The sequence below is a fragment of the Rhinoderma darwinii genome, unplaced genomic scaffold, assembly GCF_050947455.1.
Source record: "Rhinoderma darwinii isolate aRhiDar2 unplaced genomic scaffold, aRhiDar2.hap1 Scaffold_749, whole genome shotgun sequence".
Classification (NCBI taxonomy): Eukaryota; Metazoa; Chordata; class Amphibia; order Anura; family Rhinodermatidae; genus Rhinoderma; species Rhinoderma darwinii.
Window position 1 is genome coordinate 45,769 of NW_027464311.1, and position 18,837 is coordinate 64,605.

General features: G+C 35.7%; 1 protein-coding gene across 1 annotated transcript in view; it reads left to right on the forward strand.

Annotated features, from left to right (window-relative positions):
* Window positions 1-15,640, forward strand: part of LOC142730501 (epidermal growth factor receptor kinase substrate 8-like) — a gene marked incomplete at both ends in the record, with an annotated part of 60,754 nt that extends 45,114 nt beyond the window's left edge. Inside the window, 2 exons of the mRNA XM_075849348.1 lie at window positions 10,108-10,251; window positions 15,617-15,640. Of these exons, the coding sequence (XP_075705463.1) occupies window positions 10,108-10,251; window positions 15,617-15,640 (168 nt within the window). The remainder of the gene's footprint in view (window positions 1-10,107; window positions 10,252-15,616) is intronic.
* Window positions 15,641-18,837: the final 3,197 nt, after the last annotated feature.

Below are 18,837 nucleotides of genomic sequence, written 5' to 3' on the forward strand. Positions count from 1 at the left end.
TTATTTCTTACTATTAGTAGTGTGTGTGTGTGTATATATAGTATCATTTCTTACTATTAGTAGTGTATATATAGTGTCTCTTATTTCTTACTATTAGTAGTGTATATATAGTGTCTCTTATTTCTTACTATTAGTAGTGTATATATAGTGTCTCTTATTTCTTACTATTAGTAGTGTATATATAGTGTCTCTTATTTCTTACTATTAGTAGTGTATATATAGTGTCTCTTATTTCTTACTATTAGTAGTGTATATATAGTGTCTCTTATTTCTTACTATTAGTAGTGTATATATATAGTGTCTCTTATTTCTTACTATTAGTAGTGTGTATATATAGTGTCTCTTATTTCTTACTATTAGTAGTGTATATATAGTGTCTCTTATTTCTTACTATTAGTAGTGTATATATAGTGTCTCTTATTTCTTACTATTAGTAGTGTGTATATATATATATAGTGTCTCTTATTTCTTACTATTAGTAGTGTGTATATATAGTGTCTCTTATTTCTTACTATTAGTAGTGTATATATAGTATCTCTTATTTCTTACTATTAGTAGTGTATATATAGTGTCTCTTATTTCTTACTATTAGTAGTGTATATATAGTATCTCTTATTTCTTACTATTAGTAGTGTATATATAGTGTCTCTTATTTCTTACTATTAGTAGTGTATATATAGTGTCTCTTATTTCTTACTATTAGTAGTGTATATATAGTGTCTCTTATTTCTTACTATTAGTAGTGTATATATAATATCTCTTATTTCTTACTATTAGTAGTGTGTATATATAGTATCTCTTATTTCTTACTATTAGTAGTGTATATATAGTATCTCTTATTTCTTACTATTAGTAGTGTGTATATATAGTATCTCTTATTTCTTACTATTAGTAGTGTATATATAGTGTCTCTTATTTCTTACTATTAGTAGTGTGTGTGTGTGTATATATAGTATCATTTCTTACTATTAGTAGTGTATATATAGTGTCTCTTATTTCTTACTATTAGTAGTGTATATATAGTGTCTCTTATTTCTTACTATTAGTAGTGTATATATAGTGTCTCTTATTTCTTACTATTAGTAGTGTATATATAGTGTCTCTTATTTCTTACTATTAGTAGTGTATATATAGTGTCTCTTATTTCTTACTATTAGTAGTGTATATATAGTGTCTCTTATTTCTTACTATTAGTAGTGTGTATATATATATAGTGTCTCTTATTTCTTACTATTAGTAGTGTATATAGTGTCTCTTATTTCTTACTATTAGTAGTGTATATATAGTATCTCTTATTTCTTACTATTAGTAGTGTATATATAGTGTCTCTTATTTCTTACTATTAGTAGTGTATATATAGTGTCTTATTTCTTACTATTAGTAGTGTATATATAGTGTCTCTTATTTCTTACTATTAGTAGTGTATATATAGTGTCTCTTATTTCTTACTATTAGTAGTGTATATATAGTGTCTCTTATTTCTTACTATTAGTAGTGTATATATAATATCTCTTATTTCTTACTATTAGTAGTGTATATATAATATCTCTTATTTCTTACTATTAGTAGTGTATATATAGTGTCTCTTATTTCTTACTATTAGTAGTGTATATAGTATCTCTTATTTCTTACTATTAGTAGTGTATATATAATATCTCTTATTTCTTACTATTAGTAGTGTATATATAGTGTCTCTTATTTCTTACTATTAGTAGTGTATATATAGTGTCTCTTATTTCTTACTATTAGTAGTGTATATATAATATCTCTTATTTCTTACTATTAGTAGTGTATATATAGTGTCTCTTATTTCTTACTATTAGTAGTGTATATATAGTATCTCTTATTTCTTACTATTAGTAGTGTGTATATATATAGTGTCTCTTATTTCTTACTATTAGTAGTGTGTATATATAGTATCTCTTATTTCTTACTATTAGTAGTGTATATATAGTGTCTCTTATTTCTTACTATTAGTAGTGTATATATAGTGTCTCTTATTTCTTACTATTAGTAGTGTATATATAATATCTCTTATTTCTTACTATTAGTAGTGTATATATAGTGTCTCTTATTTCTTACTATTAGTAGTGTATATATAGTGTCTCTTATTTCTTACTATTAGTAGTGTATATATAGTGTCTCTTATTTCTTACTATTAGTAGTGTATATATATAGTATCTCTTATTTCTTACTATTAGTAGTGTATATATAGTGTCTCTTATTTCTTACTATTAGTAGTGTATATATAGTATCTCTTATTTCTTACTATTAGTAGTGTATATATAATATCTCTTATTTCTTACTATTAGTAGTGTATATATAGTGTCTCTTATTTCTTACTATTAGTAGTGTATATATAGTGTCTCTTATTTCTTACTATTAGTAGTGTATATATAATATCTCTTATTTCTTACTATTAGTAGTGTGTATATAATATCTCTTATTTCTTACTATTAGTAGTGTATATATAGTGTCTCTTATTTCTTACTATTAGTAGTGTATATATAGTATCTCTTATTTCTTACTATTAGTAGTGTATATATAGTGTCTCTTATTTCTTACTATTAGTAGTGTATATATATAGTATCTCTTATTTCTTACTATTAGTAGTGTATATATAGTGTCTCTTATTTCTTACTATTAGTAGTGTATATATAATATCTCTTATTTCTTATTATTAGTAGTGTATATATAGTGTCTCTTATTTCTTACTATTAGTAGTGTATATATAGTATCTCTTATTTCTTACTATTAGTAGTGTATATATAGTGTCTCTTATTTCTTACTATTAGTAGTGTATATATAATATCTCTTATTTCTTACTATTAGTAGTGTATATATAGTGTCTCTTATTTCTTACTATTAGTAGTGTGTATATATAGTATCTCTTATTTCTTACTATTAGTAGTGTGTATATGTAGTGTCTCTTATTTCTTACTATTAGTAGTGTATATATAGTGTCTCTTATTTCTTACTATTAGTAGTGTATATATAGTGTCTCTTATTTCTTACTATTAGTAGTGTATATATAGTGTCTCTTATTTCTTACTATTAGTAGTGTATATATAGTATCTCTTATTTCTTACTATTAGTAGTGTATATATAGTGTCTCTTATTTCTTACTATTAGTAGTGTATATATAGTGTCTCTTATTTCTTACTATTAGTAGTGTATATATAGTGTCTCTTATTTCTTACTATTAGTAGTGTATATATAGTGTCTCTTATTTCTTACTATTAGTAGTGTATATATAGTGTCTCTTATTTCTTACTATTAGTAGTGTATATATATTGTCTCTTATTTCTTACTATTAGTAGTGTATATATAGTATCTCTTATTTCTTACTATTAGTAGTGTATATATAATATCTCTTATTTCTTACTATTAGTAGTGTATATATAATATCTCTTATTTCTTACTATTAGTAGTGTATATATAGTATCTCTTATTTCTTACTATTAGTAGTGTATATATAGTGTCTCTTATTTCTTACTATTAGTAGTGTATATATAGTATCTCTTATTTCTTACTATTAGTAGTGTATATATAGTGTCTCTTATTTCTTACTATTAGTAGTGTATATATAGTGTCTCTTATTTCTTACTATTAGTAGTGTATATATAGTGTCTCTTATTTCTTACTATTAGTAGTGTATATATATATATAGTGTCTCTTATTTCTTACTATTAGTAGTGTATATATAATGTCTCTTATTTCTTACTATTAGTAGTGTATATATAATGTCTCTTATTTCTTACTATTAGTAGTGTATATATAGTGTCTCTTATTTCTTACTATTAGTAGTGTATATATATAGTGTCTCTTATTTCTTACTATTAGTAGTGTATATATAATATCTCTTATTTCTTACTATTAGTAGTATATATAATATCTCTTATTTCTTACTATTAGTAGTGTGTATATATATAGTGTCTCTTATTTCTTACTATTAGTAGTGTATATATAGTATCTCTTATTTCTTACTATTAGTAGTGTATATATAATATCTCTTATTTCTTACTATTAGTAGTGTATATATAGTGTCTCTTATTTCTTACTATTAGTAGTGTATATATATAGTGTCTCTTATTTCTTACTATTAGTAGTGTATATATAATATCTCTTATTTCTTACTATTAGTAGTGTATAAACACAAACAGAAAAAATGGGACATAAATATCAAAACCACAAAAAAGGCCATACTCACTAGGTAGGTGGGTGGGTGAAAACCCGTTCCCATCAGGACGCAGACGGGTCAAAGAATGCTGCAGAAGGAGTGTGCATTAAATAGTGATAGCCCCTCCCACTAGTCTTGAGGGGAGTGGCGAACTAAGTGCTCAAAGGTGTGCGATAAATGTGTGTCAGTGTAGTGCTAGGGTGTGAATGGATGGTAAAAAATAAATATGTATGTATGAAAGTGTCAGAACTGTGTAATAATGTAATAAAAATAAATGTGATGAATAGGGGTCAGTGCTGTGAATAGTACATGGGGTGTCAGTACTATGTGTAATACGTGGAGGGATAATGTGCTGGTCGTCAGGCATGGCGTATCTTGCCGAATAACAGCCTATTTGTAACGCCGCTAGTGTTAGCTAAAGCGGGCTGCTCTGCATTCCAAACCAAACGCCAGCACATCATGCCCTCCCAGCATATAAGACCCGGCTGCGTCCTGAAAAAAAGTGTAGTATACGTAGTAAGAAATATCCATGAAACATGGGGTATTAGTTGTTATTTTGGCCAAAATACGCAAAGCTCGCAACCCAACGTCAAGGGTCCCCAGTGCCTTGCGAGTCCCTAACCAGAACTTTTCGTTCCTAATTTAAAAACACAAACAGAAAAAATGGGACATAAATATCAAAACCACAAAAAAGGCCATACTCACTAGGTAGGTGGGTGGGTGAAAACCCGTTCCCATCAGGACGCAGACGGGTCAAAGAATGCTGCAGAAGGAGTGTGCATTAAATAGTGATAGCCCCTCCCACTAGTCTTGAGGGGAGTGGCGGACTAAGTGCTCAAAGGTGTGCGATAAATGTGTGTCAGTGTAGTGCTAGGGTGTGAATGGATGGTAAAAAATAAATATGTATGTATGAAAGTGTCAGAACTGTGTAATAATGTAATAAAAATAAATAAAATAAATGTGATGAATAGGGGTCAGTGCTGTGAATAGTACATGGGGTGTCAGTACAGTAGTAGTGTGTATATAGAGTGTCTCTTATTTCTTACTATTAGTAGTGTATATATAGTGTCTCTTATTTCTTACTATTAGTAGTGTATATATAGTGTCTCTTATTTCTTACTATTAGTAGTGTATATATAATATCTCTTATTTCTTACTATTAGTAGTGTATATATAGTATCTCTTATTTCTTACTATTAGTAGTGTATATATAGTGTCTCTTATTTCTTACTATTAGTAGTGTATATATAATATCTCTTATTTCTTACTATTAGTAGTGTATATATAGTATCTCTTATTTCTTACTATTAGTAGTGTATATATAGTGTCTCTTATTTCTTACTATTAGTAGTGTATATATAGTATCTCTTATTTCTTACTATTAGTAGTATATATAATATCTCTTATTTCTTACTATTAGTAGTGTATATATAGTATCTCTTATTTCTTACTATTAGTAGTGTATATATAGTATCTCTTATTTCTTACTATTAGTAGTGTATATATAGTGTCTCTTATTTCTTACTATTAGTAGTGTATATATATAGTGTCTCTTATTTCTTACTATTAGTAGTGTATATATAATGTCTCTTATTTCTTACTATTAGTAGTGTATATATAGTATCTCTTATTTCTTACTATTAGTAGTGTATATATAGTATCTCTTATTTCTTACTATTAGTAGTGTATATATAGTATCTCTTATTTCTTACTATTAGTAGTGTATATATAGTGTCTCTTATTTCTTACTATTAGTAGTGTATATATATAGTGTCTCTTATTTCTTACTATTAGTAGTGTATATATAGTGTCTCTTATTTCTTACTATTAGTAGTGTATATATAATGTCTCTTATTTCTTACTATTAGTAGTGTATATATAGTGTCTCTTATTTCTTACTATTAGTAGTGTATATATAGTATCTCTTATTTCTTACTATTAGTAGTGTATATATAGTGTCTCTTATTTCTTACTATTAGTAGTGTATATATATAGTGTCTCTTATTTCTTACTATTAGTAGTGTATATATAGTGTCTCTTATTTCTTACTATTAGTAGTGTGTATATATAATGTCTCTTATTTCTTACTATTAGTAGTGTATATATAGTATCTCTTATTTCTTACTATTAGTAGTGTATATATATAGTGTCTCTTATTTCTTACTATTAGTAGTGTATATATAATGTCTCTTATTTCTTACTATTAGTAGTGTATATATAGTATCTCTTATTTCTTACTATTAGTAGTGTATATATAGTATCTCTTATTTCTTACTATTAGTAGTGTATATATAGTATCTCTTATTTCTTACTATTAGTAGTGTATATATAGTGTCTCTTATTTCTTACTATTAGTAGTGTATATATATAGTGTCTCTTATTTCTTACTATTAGTAGTGTATATATAGTGTCTCTTATTTCTTACTATTAGTAGTGTATATATAATGTCTCTTATTTCTTACTATTAGTAGTGTATATATAGTATCTCTTATTTCTTACTATTAGTAGTGTATATATAATATCTCTTATTTCTTACTATTAGTAGTGTGTATATAGTATCTCTTATTTCTTACTATTAGTAGTGTGTATATATAGTATCTCTTATTTCTTACTATTAGTAGTGTATATATAATATCTCTTATTTCTTACTATTAGTAGTGTATATATAGTGTCTCTTATTTCTTACTATTAGTAGTGTATATATAGTGTCTCTTATTTCTTACTATTAGTAGTGTATATATAATATCTCTTATTTCTTACTATTAGTAGTGTATATATATAGTGTCTCTTATTTCTTACTATTAGTAGTGTATATATAGTATCTCTTATTTCTTACTATTAGTAGTGTATATATAATATCTCTTATTTCTTACTATTAGTAGTGTATATATAGTATCTCTTATTTCTTACTATTAGTAGTGTATATATAGTGTCTCTTATTTCTTACTATTAGTAGTGTGTATATATAGTATCTCTTATTTCTTACTATTAGTAGTGTATATATAATGTCTCTTATTTCTTACTATTAGTAGTGTATATATAGTATCTCTTATTTCTTACTATTAGTAGTGTATATATAGTATCTCTTATTTCTTACTATTAGTAGTGTGTATATATAGTATCTCTTATTTCTTACTATTAGTAGTGTATATATAGTATCTCTTATTTCTTACTATTAGTAGTGTATATATAGTATCTCTTATTTCTTACTATTAGTAGTGTATATATAGTGTCTCTTATTTCTTACTATTAGTAGTGTATATATAGTGTCTCTTATTTCTTACTATTAGTAGTGTGTATATATAATATCTCTTATTTCTTACTATTAGTAGTGTATATATAGTGTCTCTTATTTCTTACTATTAGTAGTGTATATATAGTATCTCTTATTTCTTACTATTAGTAGTGTATATATAGTATCTCTTATTTCTTACTATTAGTAGTGTATATATAGTGTCTCTTATTTCTTACTATTAGTAGTGTATATATATAGTGTCTCTTATTTCTTACTATTAGTAGTGTGTATATAGTATCTCTTATTTCTTACTATTAGTAGTGTATATATAATATCTCTTATTTCTTACTATTAGTAGTGTATATATAATATCTCTTATTTCTTACTATTAGTAGTGTATATATAGTGTCTCTTATTTCTTACTATTAGTAGTGTAGATATATAGTATCTCTTATTTCTTACTATTAGTAGTGTATATATAGTGTCTCTTATTTCTTACTATTAGTAGTGTATATATAGTGTCTCTTATTTCTTACTATTAGTAGTGTATATATAGTCTCTCTTATTTCTTACTATTAGTAGTGTATATATAGTATCTCTTATTTCTTACTATTAGTAGTGTATATATAATATCTCTTATTTCTTACTATTAGTAGTGTATATATATAGTATCTCTTATTTCTTACTATTAGTAGTGTATATATAGTATCTCTTATTTCTTACTATTAGTAGTGTATATATAGTATCTCTTATTTCTTACTATTAGTAGTGTATATATAGTATCTCTTATTTCTTACTATTAGTAGTGTATATAAAGTGTCTCTTATTTCTTACTATTAGTAGTGTATATATAGTATCTCTTATTTCTTACTATTAGTAGTGTATATATAGTATCTCTTATTTCTTACTATTAGTAGTGTATATATAATATCTCTTATTTCTTACTATTAGTAGTATATATAATGTCTCTTATTTCTTACTATTAGTAGTGTATATATAGTATCTCTTATTTCTTACTATTAGTAGTGTATATATAGTGTCTCTTATTTCTTACTATTAGTAGTGTATATATATAGTGTCTCTTATTTCTTACTATTAGTAGTGTATATATAATGTCTCTTATTTCTTACTATTAGTAGTGTATATATAGTGTCTCTTATTTCTTACTATTAGTAGTGTATATATATAGTGTCTCTTATTTCTTACTATTAGTAGTGTATATATAATATCTCTTATTTCTTACTATTAGTAGTGTATATATAGTGTCTCTTATTTCTTACTATTAGTAGTGTATATATAGTGTCTCTTATTTCTTACTATTAGTAGTGTATATATAGTGTCTCTTATTTCTTACTTTTAGTAGTGTATATATAGTGTCTCTTATTATAGTAGGGAAAAAAATGTGCCGAGGCACAGAGGTCCCAATTTCCCAGCCACCATAAAATGGTGTCAATGGTAGCAGTTAAAATATAACTTTTATTAGTGAATCAAACAGACAGACAGCAACACAAAGTTAAAATTGTATCAAAAGACGGCTCATGTGTATCGTAAAGATCAATGTGCACGCACCCAGCACATCGCTGGATGCAATGAGATAGACTGATTAGGCAGCTGCAGACTGCCGTTCGTGGGATCAGTCCCACACAGTTAGAGCAAGTAACTGAGCCGTCAGTGATTATTAAGATGGCGATAGCCCCCCCGACATGTTTCGTTACAGAAGTAACGTCCTCAGGGATAGCCCCGTGTTATCCCCTGAGGACGTTACTTCTGTAACGAAACATGTCGGGGGGGCTATCGCCATCTTAATAATCACTGACGGCTCAGTTACTTGCTCTAACTGTGTGGGACTGATCCCACGAACGGCAGTCTGCAGCTGCCTAATCAGTCTATCTCATTGCATCCAGCGATGTGCTGGGTGCGTGCACATTGATCTTTACGATACACATGAGCCGTCTTTTGATACAATTTTAACTTTGTGTTGCTGTCTGTCTGTTTGATTCACTAATAAAAGTTATATTTTAACTGCTACCATTGACACCATTTTATGGTGGCTGGGAAATTGGGACCTCTGTGCCTCGGCACATTTTTTTCTCATTGTTTATTCATCCCTGCCAGCCACTAGGGGTCTTTCCTTTTGCTTTTCTTATTATAGTAGCACTCTATTCATCGTCCGGGACAGGTGGATGTGGCAGCGTTACGGCTCTACACTGTTCAAACCGAACTGGCCGCAATCTGCTGCTTGAGACATATACAGGGATATATATATATTCGCTATGAGATAAGTAAAGATGGCCGCTCCGGGGGTTCAGTGATAAAGGAGATGGGCTTCGTTCAGCTCTGCAATGTTTCATCCCGGCCGTCGTCTGTGGCCATTGCACAGGTGAATAATTCAGAAGTAAGAAGTGCGATCTCTGAGACGTTTCCTCTTCTCGGGAGGTTGAGATCTTTATTGTCTTATTTGGAAGTACAGATGAGATCCTCTAAGAGGACATTTGTTACCAGAGTTAGGACTTCTTCCACCAGCCGCCTGGACTCTGCTGCACCTGCAAGTCTCCATGTCTATCTGAGGCTTTAGAATCCAATGGCCTCGATCTTGAAAGCTGAGTCTCATTTGCAGGTTCCCTCTCTAACATGAAGTGTCCCTTCTGATGTAGCAGAGCTCAGTTCACCTACTTCTCTGTCCGCTTTTCAGGTCCTTGATGATAGGAAACAGTGGTGGAAGGTTCAGAATTCCAGTGGTTCTTGTGGATTTGTGCCAAACAATATTCTGGGAGTAATGAAAAGTGAGGAGCCCTCGTCAGAGCGTTCAGAGCCGCACTACAGCCAGACGATCCAGGTACATCCGCCCAGTATTTCATGTTAATGCTCATTAACACTTTGCTCCCTGTGAATTGTGAAATTCTTCTTGTATGGACAGTTCTATATTCCATAGCGTGCGCTTGGCTGTACAGAAGGAATATTATTAATGAGCAGTCATTGTATGTAGAAGATCACTAAACAGGTTGTGTATAGTAAATCATAAAGCATTCATTGAGTTTATATCACTGCGCAGTCATTTTGTATAGTAGATCACTGCGCAGTCATTGTGTATAGTAGATCACTGTGCAGTCATTGTGTATAGTAGATCACTGCGCAGTCATTGTGTATAGTAGATCACTGTGCAGTCATTGTGTATAGTAGATCACTGCGCAGTCATTGTGTATAGTAGATCACTGAGCGGTCATTGTGTATAGTAGATCACTGCACAGTCATTGTTTATAGTAGATCACTGCGCAGTCATTGTGTATAGTAGATCACTGCGCAGTCATTGTGTATAGTAGATCACTGCGCAGTCATTGTGTATAGTAGATCACTGCGCAGTCATTGTGTATAGTAGATCACTGCATAGTCATTGTGTATAGTAGATCACTGTGCAGTCATTGTGTATAGTAGATCACTGCACAGTCATTGTATATAGTAGATCACTATGCAGTCATTGTGTATAGTAGATCACTGAGCGGTCATTGTGTATAGTAGATCACTTCAGTCATTGTGTATAGTAGATCACTGCACAGTCATTGTGTATAGTAGATCATTGCACAGTCATTGTGTATAGTAGATCACTGCATAGTCATTGTGTATAGTAGATCACTGCACAGTCATTGTGTATAGTAGATCACTGCACAGTCATTGTGTATAGTAGATCACTGCACAGTCATTGTTTATAGTAGATCACTGCACAGTCATTGTGTATAGTAGATCACTGAGCAGTCATTGTGTATAGTAGATCACTGCACAGTCATTGTTTATAGTAGATCACTGCACAGTCATTGTTTATAGTAGATCACTGCATAGTCATTGTATATAGTAGATCACTGCATAGTCATTGTGTATAGTAGATCACTGCAAGTCATTGTATATAGTAGATAACTGCACAGTAATTGTGTATAGTAGATCACTGCGCAGTCATTGTGTATAGTAGATCACTGTGCGGTCATTGTGTATAGTAGATCACTGTGCGGTCATTGTGTATAGTAGATCACTGCACAGTCATTGTTTATAGTAGATCACTGCACAGTCATTGTGTATAGTAGATCACTGAGCAGTCATAGTATATAGTAGATCACTGAGCAGTCATTGTATATAGTAGATCACTGCATAGTCATTGTGTATAGAAGATCACTGTGCAGTCATTGTGTATAGTAGATCACTGTGCAGTCATTGTGTATAGTAGATCACTGCATAGTCATTGTGTGTAGTAGATCACTGCATAGTCATTGTGTGTAGTAGATCACTGCATAGTCATTGTGTGTAGTAGATTACTGAGCAGTCATTGTGTGTAGTAGATCACTGAGCAGTCATGGTATATATTAGATCACTTCACAGTCATTGTGTATAGTAGATCACTGCACAGTCATTGTGTATAGTAGATCACTGAGCAATCATTGTGTATAGTAGATCACTGAGCAGTCATATATAGTAGATCACTGCACAGACATTGTATAAAGTAGATCACTACGCAGTCATTGTGTATAGTAGATCACTGTACAGTCATTGTGTATAGTAGATCACTGCACAGTCATTGTACATAGTAGATCACTGCACAGTCATTGTATAAAGTAGATCACTGAGCTCCTAGGCAGTCACTGTATATAGTTGATCACTGAGCTCCTAGGCAGTCACTGCATATAGTTGATCACTGAGCTCCTAGGCAGTCACTGTATATAGTAGATCACTGAGCTTCTAGGCAGGCACAATATATATATATATATATATATATATATATATATATATATATAGTAGATCACTGAGCTCCTAGGCAGGTACTGTATATAGTAGATCACTGAGCTCCTAGGCACTGTATATAGTAGATCACTGAGCTCCTAGGCAGGCACAGTATATAGTAGATCACTGAGCTCCTAGGCACTGTATATAGTAGATCACTGAGCTCCTAGGCACTGTATATAGTAGATCACTGAGCTCCTAGGCAGTCACTGTATATAGTAGATCACTGAGCTTCTAGGCAGGCACAGTATATATATATATATATATATATATATATATTGTGAAGGAAATAAGTATTTGATCCCTTGCTGATTTTGTAAGTTTGCCCACTGTCAAAGACATGAACAGTCTAGAATTTTTAGGCTAGGTTAATTTTACCAGTGAGAGATAGATTCTATATAAAAAACAAACAAAAGAAAATCACATAGTCAAAATTATATATATTTATTTGCATTGTGCACAGAGAAATAAGTATTTGATCCATTTGGCAAACCAGACTTAATACTTGGTGGCAAAACCCTTGTTGGCAAGCACAGCAGTCAGACGTTTTTTGTAGTTGATGATGAGGTTTGCACACATGTTAGATGGAATTTTGGCCCACTCCTCTTTGCAGATCATCTGTAAATCATTAAGATTTCGAGGCTGTCGCTTGGCAACGCGGATCTTCAGCTCCCTCCATAAGTTTTCGATGGGATTAAGGTCTGGAGACTGGCTAGGCCACTCCATGACCTTAATGTGCTTCATTTTGAGCCACTCCTTTGTTGCCTTGGCTGTATGTTTCGGGTCATTGTCGTGCTGGAAGACCCAGCCACGAGCCATTTTTAATGTCCTGGTGGAGGGAAGGAGGTTGTCACTCAGGATTTGACGGTACATGGCTCCATCCATTCTCCCATTGATGCGGTGAAGTAGTCCTGTGCCCTTAGCAGAGAAACACCCCCAAAACATAATGTTTCCACCTCCATGCTTGACAGTGGGGACGGTGTTCTTTGGGTCATAGGCAGCATTTCTCTTCCTCCAAACACAGCGAGTTGAGTTAATGCCAAAGAGCTCAATTTTAGTCTCATCTGACCACAGCACCTTCTCCCAATCACTCTCAGAATCATCCAGATGTTCATTTGCAAACTTCAGACGGGCCTGTACATGTGCCTTCTTGAGCAGGGGGACCTTGCGGGCACTGCAGGATTTTAATCCATTACGGTGCAATGTGTTACCAATGGTTTTCTTGGTGACTGTGGTCCCAGCTGCCTTGAGATCATTAACAAGTTCCCCCCGTGTAGTTTTCGGCTGAGCTCTCACCTTCCTCAGGATAAAGGATACCCCACGAGGTGAGATTTTGCATGGAGCCCCAGATCGATGTGGATTGACAGTCATGTTGTATGTCTTCCATTTTCTTACTATTGCACCAACAGTCGTCTCCTTCTCACCCAGCGTCTTACTTATGGTTTTGTAGCCCATTCCAGCCTTGTGCAGGTCTATGATCTTGTCCCTGACATCCTTAGAAAGCTCTTTGGTCTTGCCCATGTTGTAGAGGTTAGAGTCAGACTGATCATTGAGTCTGTGGACAGGAGTCTGTTATACAGGTGACCATGTAAGAGCTGTCTATAATGCCGGCACCAAGATGATTTGGAGCAGTAACTGGTCTGGAGGAGGCTGAACTCTTAATGGTTGGTCGGGGGTCACATACTTATTTCTCTGTGCACAATGCAAATAAATAGAGATCATTCTGACAATGTGATTTTCTTTTTTTTTTTTTTTATATAATCTATCTCTCACTGGTAAAATTAACCTAGCCTAAAAATTCTAGACTGTTCATGACTTTGACAGCGGGCAAACTTACAAAATCAGCAAGGGATCAAATACTTATTTCCTCCACTGTATATATATATAATAGATCACTGAGCTCCTAGGCAGTCACTGTATATAGTAGATCACTGAGCTCCTAGGCAGTCACTGTATATAGTAGATCACTGAGCTCCTAGGCAGTCACTGTATATAGTAGATCACTGAGCTCCTAGGCAGGCGCAGTATATAGTAGATCACTGAGCTCCTAGGCAGGCGCAGTATATAGTAGATCACTGAGCTCCTAGGCAGGCGCAGTATATAGTAGATCACTGAGCTCCTAGGCAGTCACTGTATATAGTAGATCACTGAGCTCCTAGGCAGGTGAACACGGGACACCGCTCATTGTGTTTGGCAGGAAGCCGTCACATTCTAGGTGGGCAGCCCCGCTGTTATAATGATAAGTGTCGCCTCTGGGTCCGGGCTCCGCTGCTCTCCTACTCTTTTACCTTGAGCTCTGATCCTGAAGCGACATTGCAGACTTTATGTCTTGTCTGATACAATTCCACACCATTGACTCTGACCTCGTTATCCTCTGGTAACAGCTTTTGATGCCAAAGAAGGAGTTTGCGCTCTTTAAGGTGGGTGGCAGCGTGCGTGTGGCCTGCCGGGCTCTGACCCGCTGCTTTGCATGCACTTTACTAAATACTTTTTACTTCTTGTTTCTTGATCTGATCCCTTTATATCTGTGAAATGTTATCATTAGTGACGTTCCCCAACTATTCCGTGTTATTAGCGCCAGCAAATGCCGATCTACTGGGGAGTAATAGTGAGGGGTGGGCAGGGCTGTAATGGGGGGCACATCCTTTGCCTCTAGTGATTTCTAGGCTTGACTTGTTCTTGGGTTCTTCCTTCAGGACTGCTGATGTGGGATGTAACGAGTCCCTTAATGGGTCACTATAGGCCTCGGCAGCGATATATTATTAGGACCACGCCGGTCTGGGGTGGGTTATAAAGTGTGAGGAGATGGCAGCACCCAAGAGACCGTCCGCTCATAGAGTCCGACCCTGGAGTTTCCAGACAACCATCCTGGATCCGGTGGGAGTAATTATTCCATCCCCCCCATGTCTGTGGCAGGGTGACCACGGTCTAGGGCCAGGAGGAGTCATAGGAGACCCCATGACCCAGGGTGACCACGGTCTAGGGCCAGGAGGAGTCATAGAAGACCCCATGACCCAGGGTGACCACGGTCTAGGGCCAGGAGGAGTCATAGGAGACCCCATGACCCAGGGTGACCACGGTCTAGGGCCAGGAGGAGTCATAGAAGACCCCATGACCCAGGGTGACCACGGTCTAGGGCCAGGAGGAGTCATAGGAGACCCCATGACCCAGGGTGACCACGGTCTAGGGCCAGGAGGTGTCATAGGAGACCCCATGACCCAGGGTGACCACGGTCTAGGGCCAGGAGGAGTCATAGGAGACCCCATGACCCAGGGTGACCACGGTCTAGGGCCAGGAGGAGTCATAGGAGACCCCATGACCCAGGGTGACCTTTTCCTTCTCTCTCAGTCCTGGATCTGTCCAGGCGGGTTCCCTGTGTGTTGTGTGACCCTCTGTATAATCACATGTATAATTCTAGATTCTCTCTTCACTGGCAGCAATTACTAGGAGAACTGTCCGAGGTAACGACCCGACTTCTGTGTGTTTCTGACTAGACGTAGTGACCTGTTCATAGACCCAAGGTTTTTACCCCTTGGCCAAATCTGTTCTGCTCAGAAATCAATGAATGTCCAGTGAGTTCTAAATCCACATGTGAGTGACGGAGCCCCCAATAACACCAGTCAAACCCCGCGGCCGGCCAACTCCTCCAAACACCAAGAATCCCCCCCTCCTGCCTCCCACAGCACCGTCCCCCGCGGCCCCCATCCCCCCCCTCTTGCCTCCCGCGGCCCCCTTCCCCCCCTCCTGCCTCCCGCGGCCCCCATCCCCCCCTCCTGCCTCCCGCGGCCCCCGTCCTGGGTGACTATTTTGGTAGGAACTATGGAAAATAGTTTTTCTGTGTTACCAAGTGAAGGAATAAGTCTTAAAGATGCTGCCCCTACATCAGGTCTCAAAGATTTGTCTCCACAGCGATGAAATGATGGGAGTAGTGTTACAGGTGCAAGGAAGCTCTGACACTACTCTCATCATTATCAGCCTCGTGTATAATCCTCACCACTGACACTACTCTCATCATTATCAGCCTCGTGTATAATCCTCACCACTGACACTACTCTCATCATTATCAGCCTCGTGTATAATCCTCACCACTGACACTACTCTCATCATTATCAGCCTCGTGTATAATCCTCACCACTGACACTACTCTCATCATTATCAGCCTCGTGTATAATCCTCACCACTGACACTACTCTCATCATTATCAGCCCCGTGTATAATCCTCCTCACCACTGACACTACTCTCATCATTATCAGCCTCGTGTATAATCCTCACCACTGACACTACTCTCATCATTATCAGCCCCGTGTATAATCCTCACCACTGACACTACTCTCATCATTATCAGCCTCGTGTATAATCCTCCTCACCACTGACACTACTCTCATCATTATCAGCCCCGTGTATAATCCTCACCACTGACACTACTCTCATCATTATCAGCCTCGTGTATAATCCTCACCACTGACACTACTCTCATCATTATCAGCCTCCTGTATAATCCTCACCACTGACACTACTCTCATCATTATCAGCCCCGTGTATAATCCTCACCACTGACACTACTCCCATCATTATCAGCCTCGTGTATAATCCTCCTCACCACTGACACTACTCCCATCATTATCAGCCTCGTGTATAATCCTCACCACTGACACTACTCTCATCATTATCAGCCTCGTGTATAATCCTCACCACTGACACTACTCCCATCATTATCAGCCTCGTGTATAATCCTCCTCACCACTGACACTACTCCCATCATTATCAGCCCCGTGTATAATCCTCCTCACCACTGACACTACTCTCATCATTATCAGCCTCGTGTATAATCCTCACCACTGACACTACTCCCATCATTATCAGCCCCCTGTATAATCCTCACCACTGACACTACTCTCATCATTATCAGCCCCGTGTATAATCCTCACCACTGACACTACTCTCATCATTATCAGCCCCGTGTATAATCCTCCTCACCACTGACACTACTCTCATCATTATCAGCCTCGTGTATAATCCTCCTCACCACTGACACTACTCTCATCATTATCAGCCTCGTGTATAATCCTCACCACTGACACTACTCTCATCATTATCAGCCTCGTGTATAATCCTCACCACTGACACTACTCTCATCATTATCAGCCCCGTGTATAATCCTCCTCACCACTGACACTACTCTCATCATTATCAGCCTCCTGTATAATCCTCCTCACCACTGACACTACTCTCATCATTATCAGCCCCGTGTATAATCCTCACCACTGACACTACTCTCATCATTATCAGCCCCGTGTATAATCCTCACCACTGACACTACTCCCATCATTATCAGCCCCGTGTATAATCCTCACCACTGACACTACTCTCATCATTATCAGCCTCGTGTATAATCCTCACCACTGACACTACTCTCATCATTATCAGCCCCGTGTATAATCCTCACCACTGACACTACTCTCATCATTATCAGCCTCGTGTATAATCCTCACCACTGACACTACTCTCATCATTATCAGCCTCGTGTATAATCCTCACCACTGACACTACTCCCATCATTATCAGCCTCGTGTATAATCCTCACCACTGACACTACTCTCATCATTATCAGCCTCGTGTATAATCCTCACCACTGACACTACTCTCATCATTATCAGCCTCGTGTATAATCCTCACCACTGACACTACTCTCATCATTATCAGCCCCGTGTATAATCCTCACCACTGACACTACTCTCATCATTATCAGCCTCGTGTATAATCCTCACCACTGACACTACTCCCATCATTATCAGCCTCGTGTATAATCCTCACCACTGACACTACTCTCATCATTATCAGCCTCGTGTATAATCCTCACCACTGACACTACTCTCATCATTATCAGCCTCGTGTATAATCCTCACCACTGACACTACTCTCATCATTATCAGCCCCGTGTATAATCCTCACCACTGACACTACTCTCATCATTATCAGCCCCGTGTATAATCCTCCTCACCACTGACACTACTCTCATCATTATCAGCCTCGTGTATAATCCTCACCACTGACACTACTCTCATCATTATCAGCCCCGTGTATAATCCTCACCACTGACACTACTCTCATCATTATCAGCCTCGTGTATAATCCTCACCACTGACACTACTCTCATCATTATCAGCCCCGTGTATAATCCTCCTCACCACTGACACTACTCCCATCATTATCAGCCTCGTGTATAATCCTCACCACTGACACTACTCCCATCATTATCAGCCTCCTGTATAATCCTCACCACTGACACTACTCCCATCATTATCAGCCCCGTGTATAATCCTCACCACTGACACTACTCCCATCATTATCAGCCTCGTGTATAATCCTCACCACTGACACTACTCCCATCATTATCAGCCTCGTGTATAATCCTCCTCACCACTGACACTACTCTCATCATTATCAGCCTCGTGTATAATCCTCACCACTGACACTACTCTCATCATTATCAGCCTCGTGTATAATCCTCCTCACCACTGACACTACTCCCATCATTATCAGCCTCGTGTATAATCCTCACCACTGACACTACTCTCATCATTATCAGCCTCGTGTATAATCCTCACCACTGACACTACTCTCATCATTATCAGCCTCGTGTATAATCCTCACCAC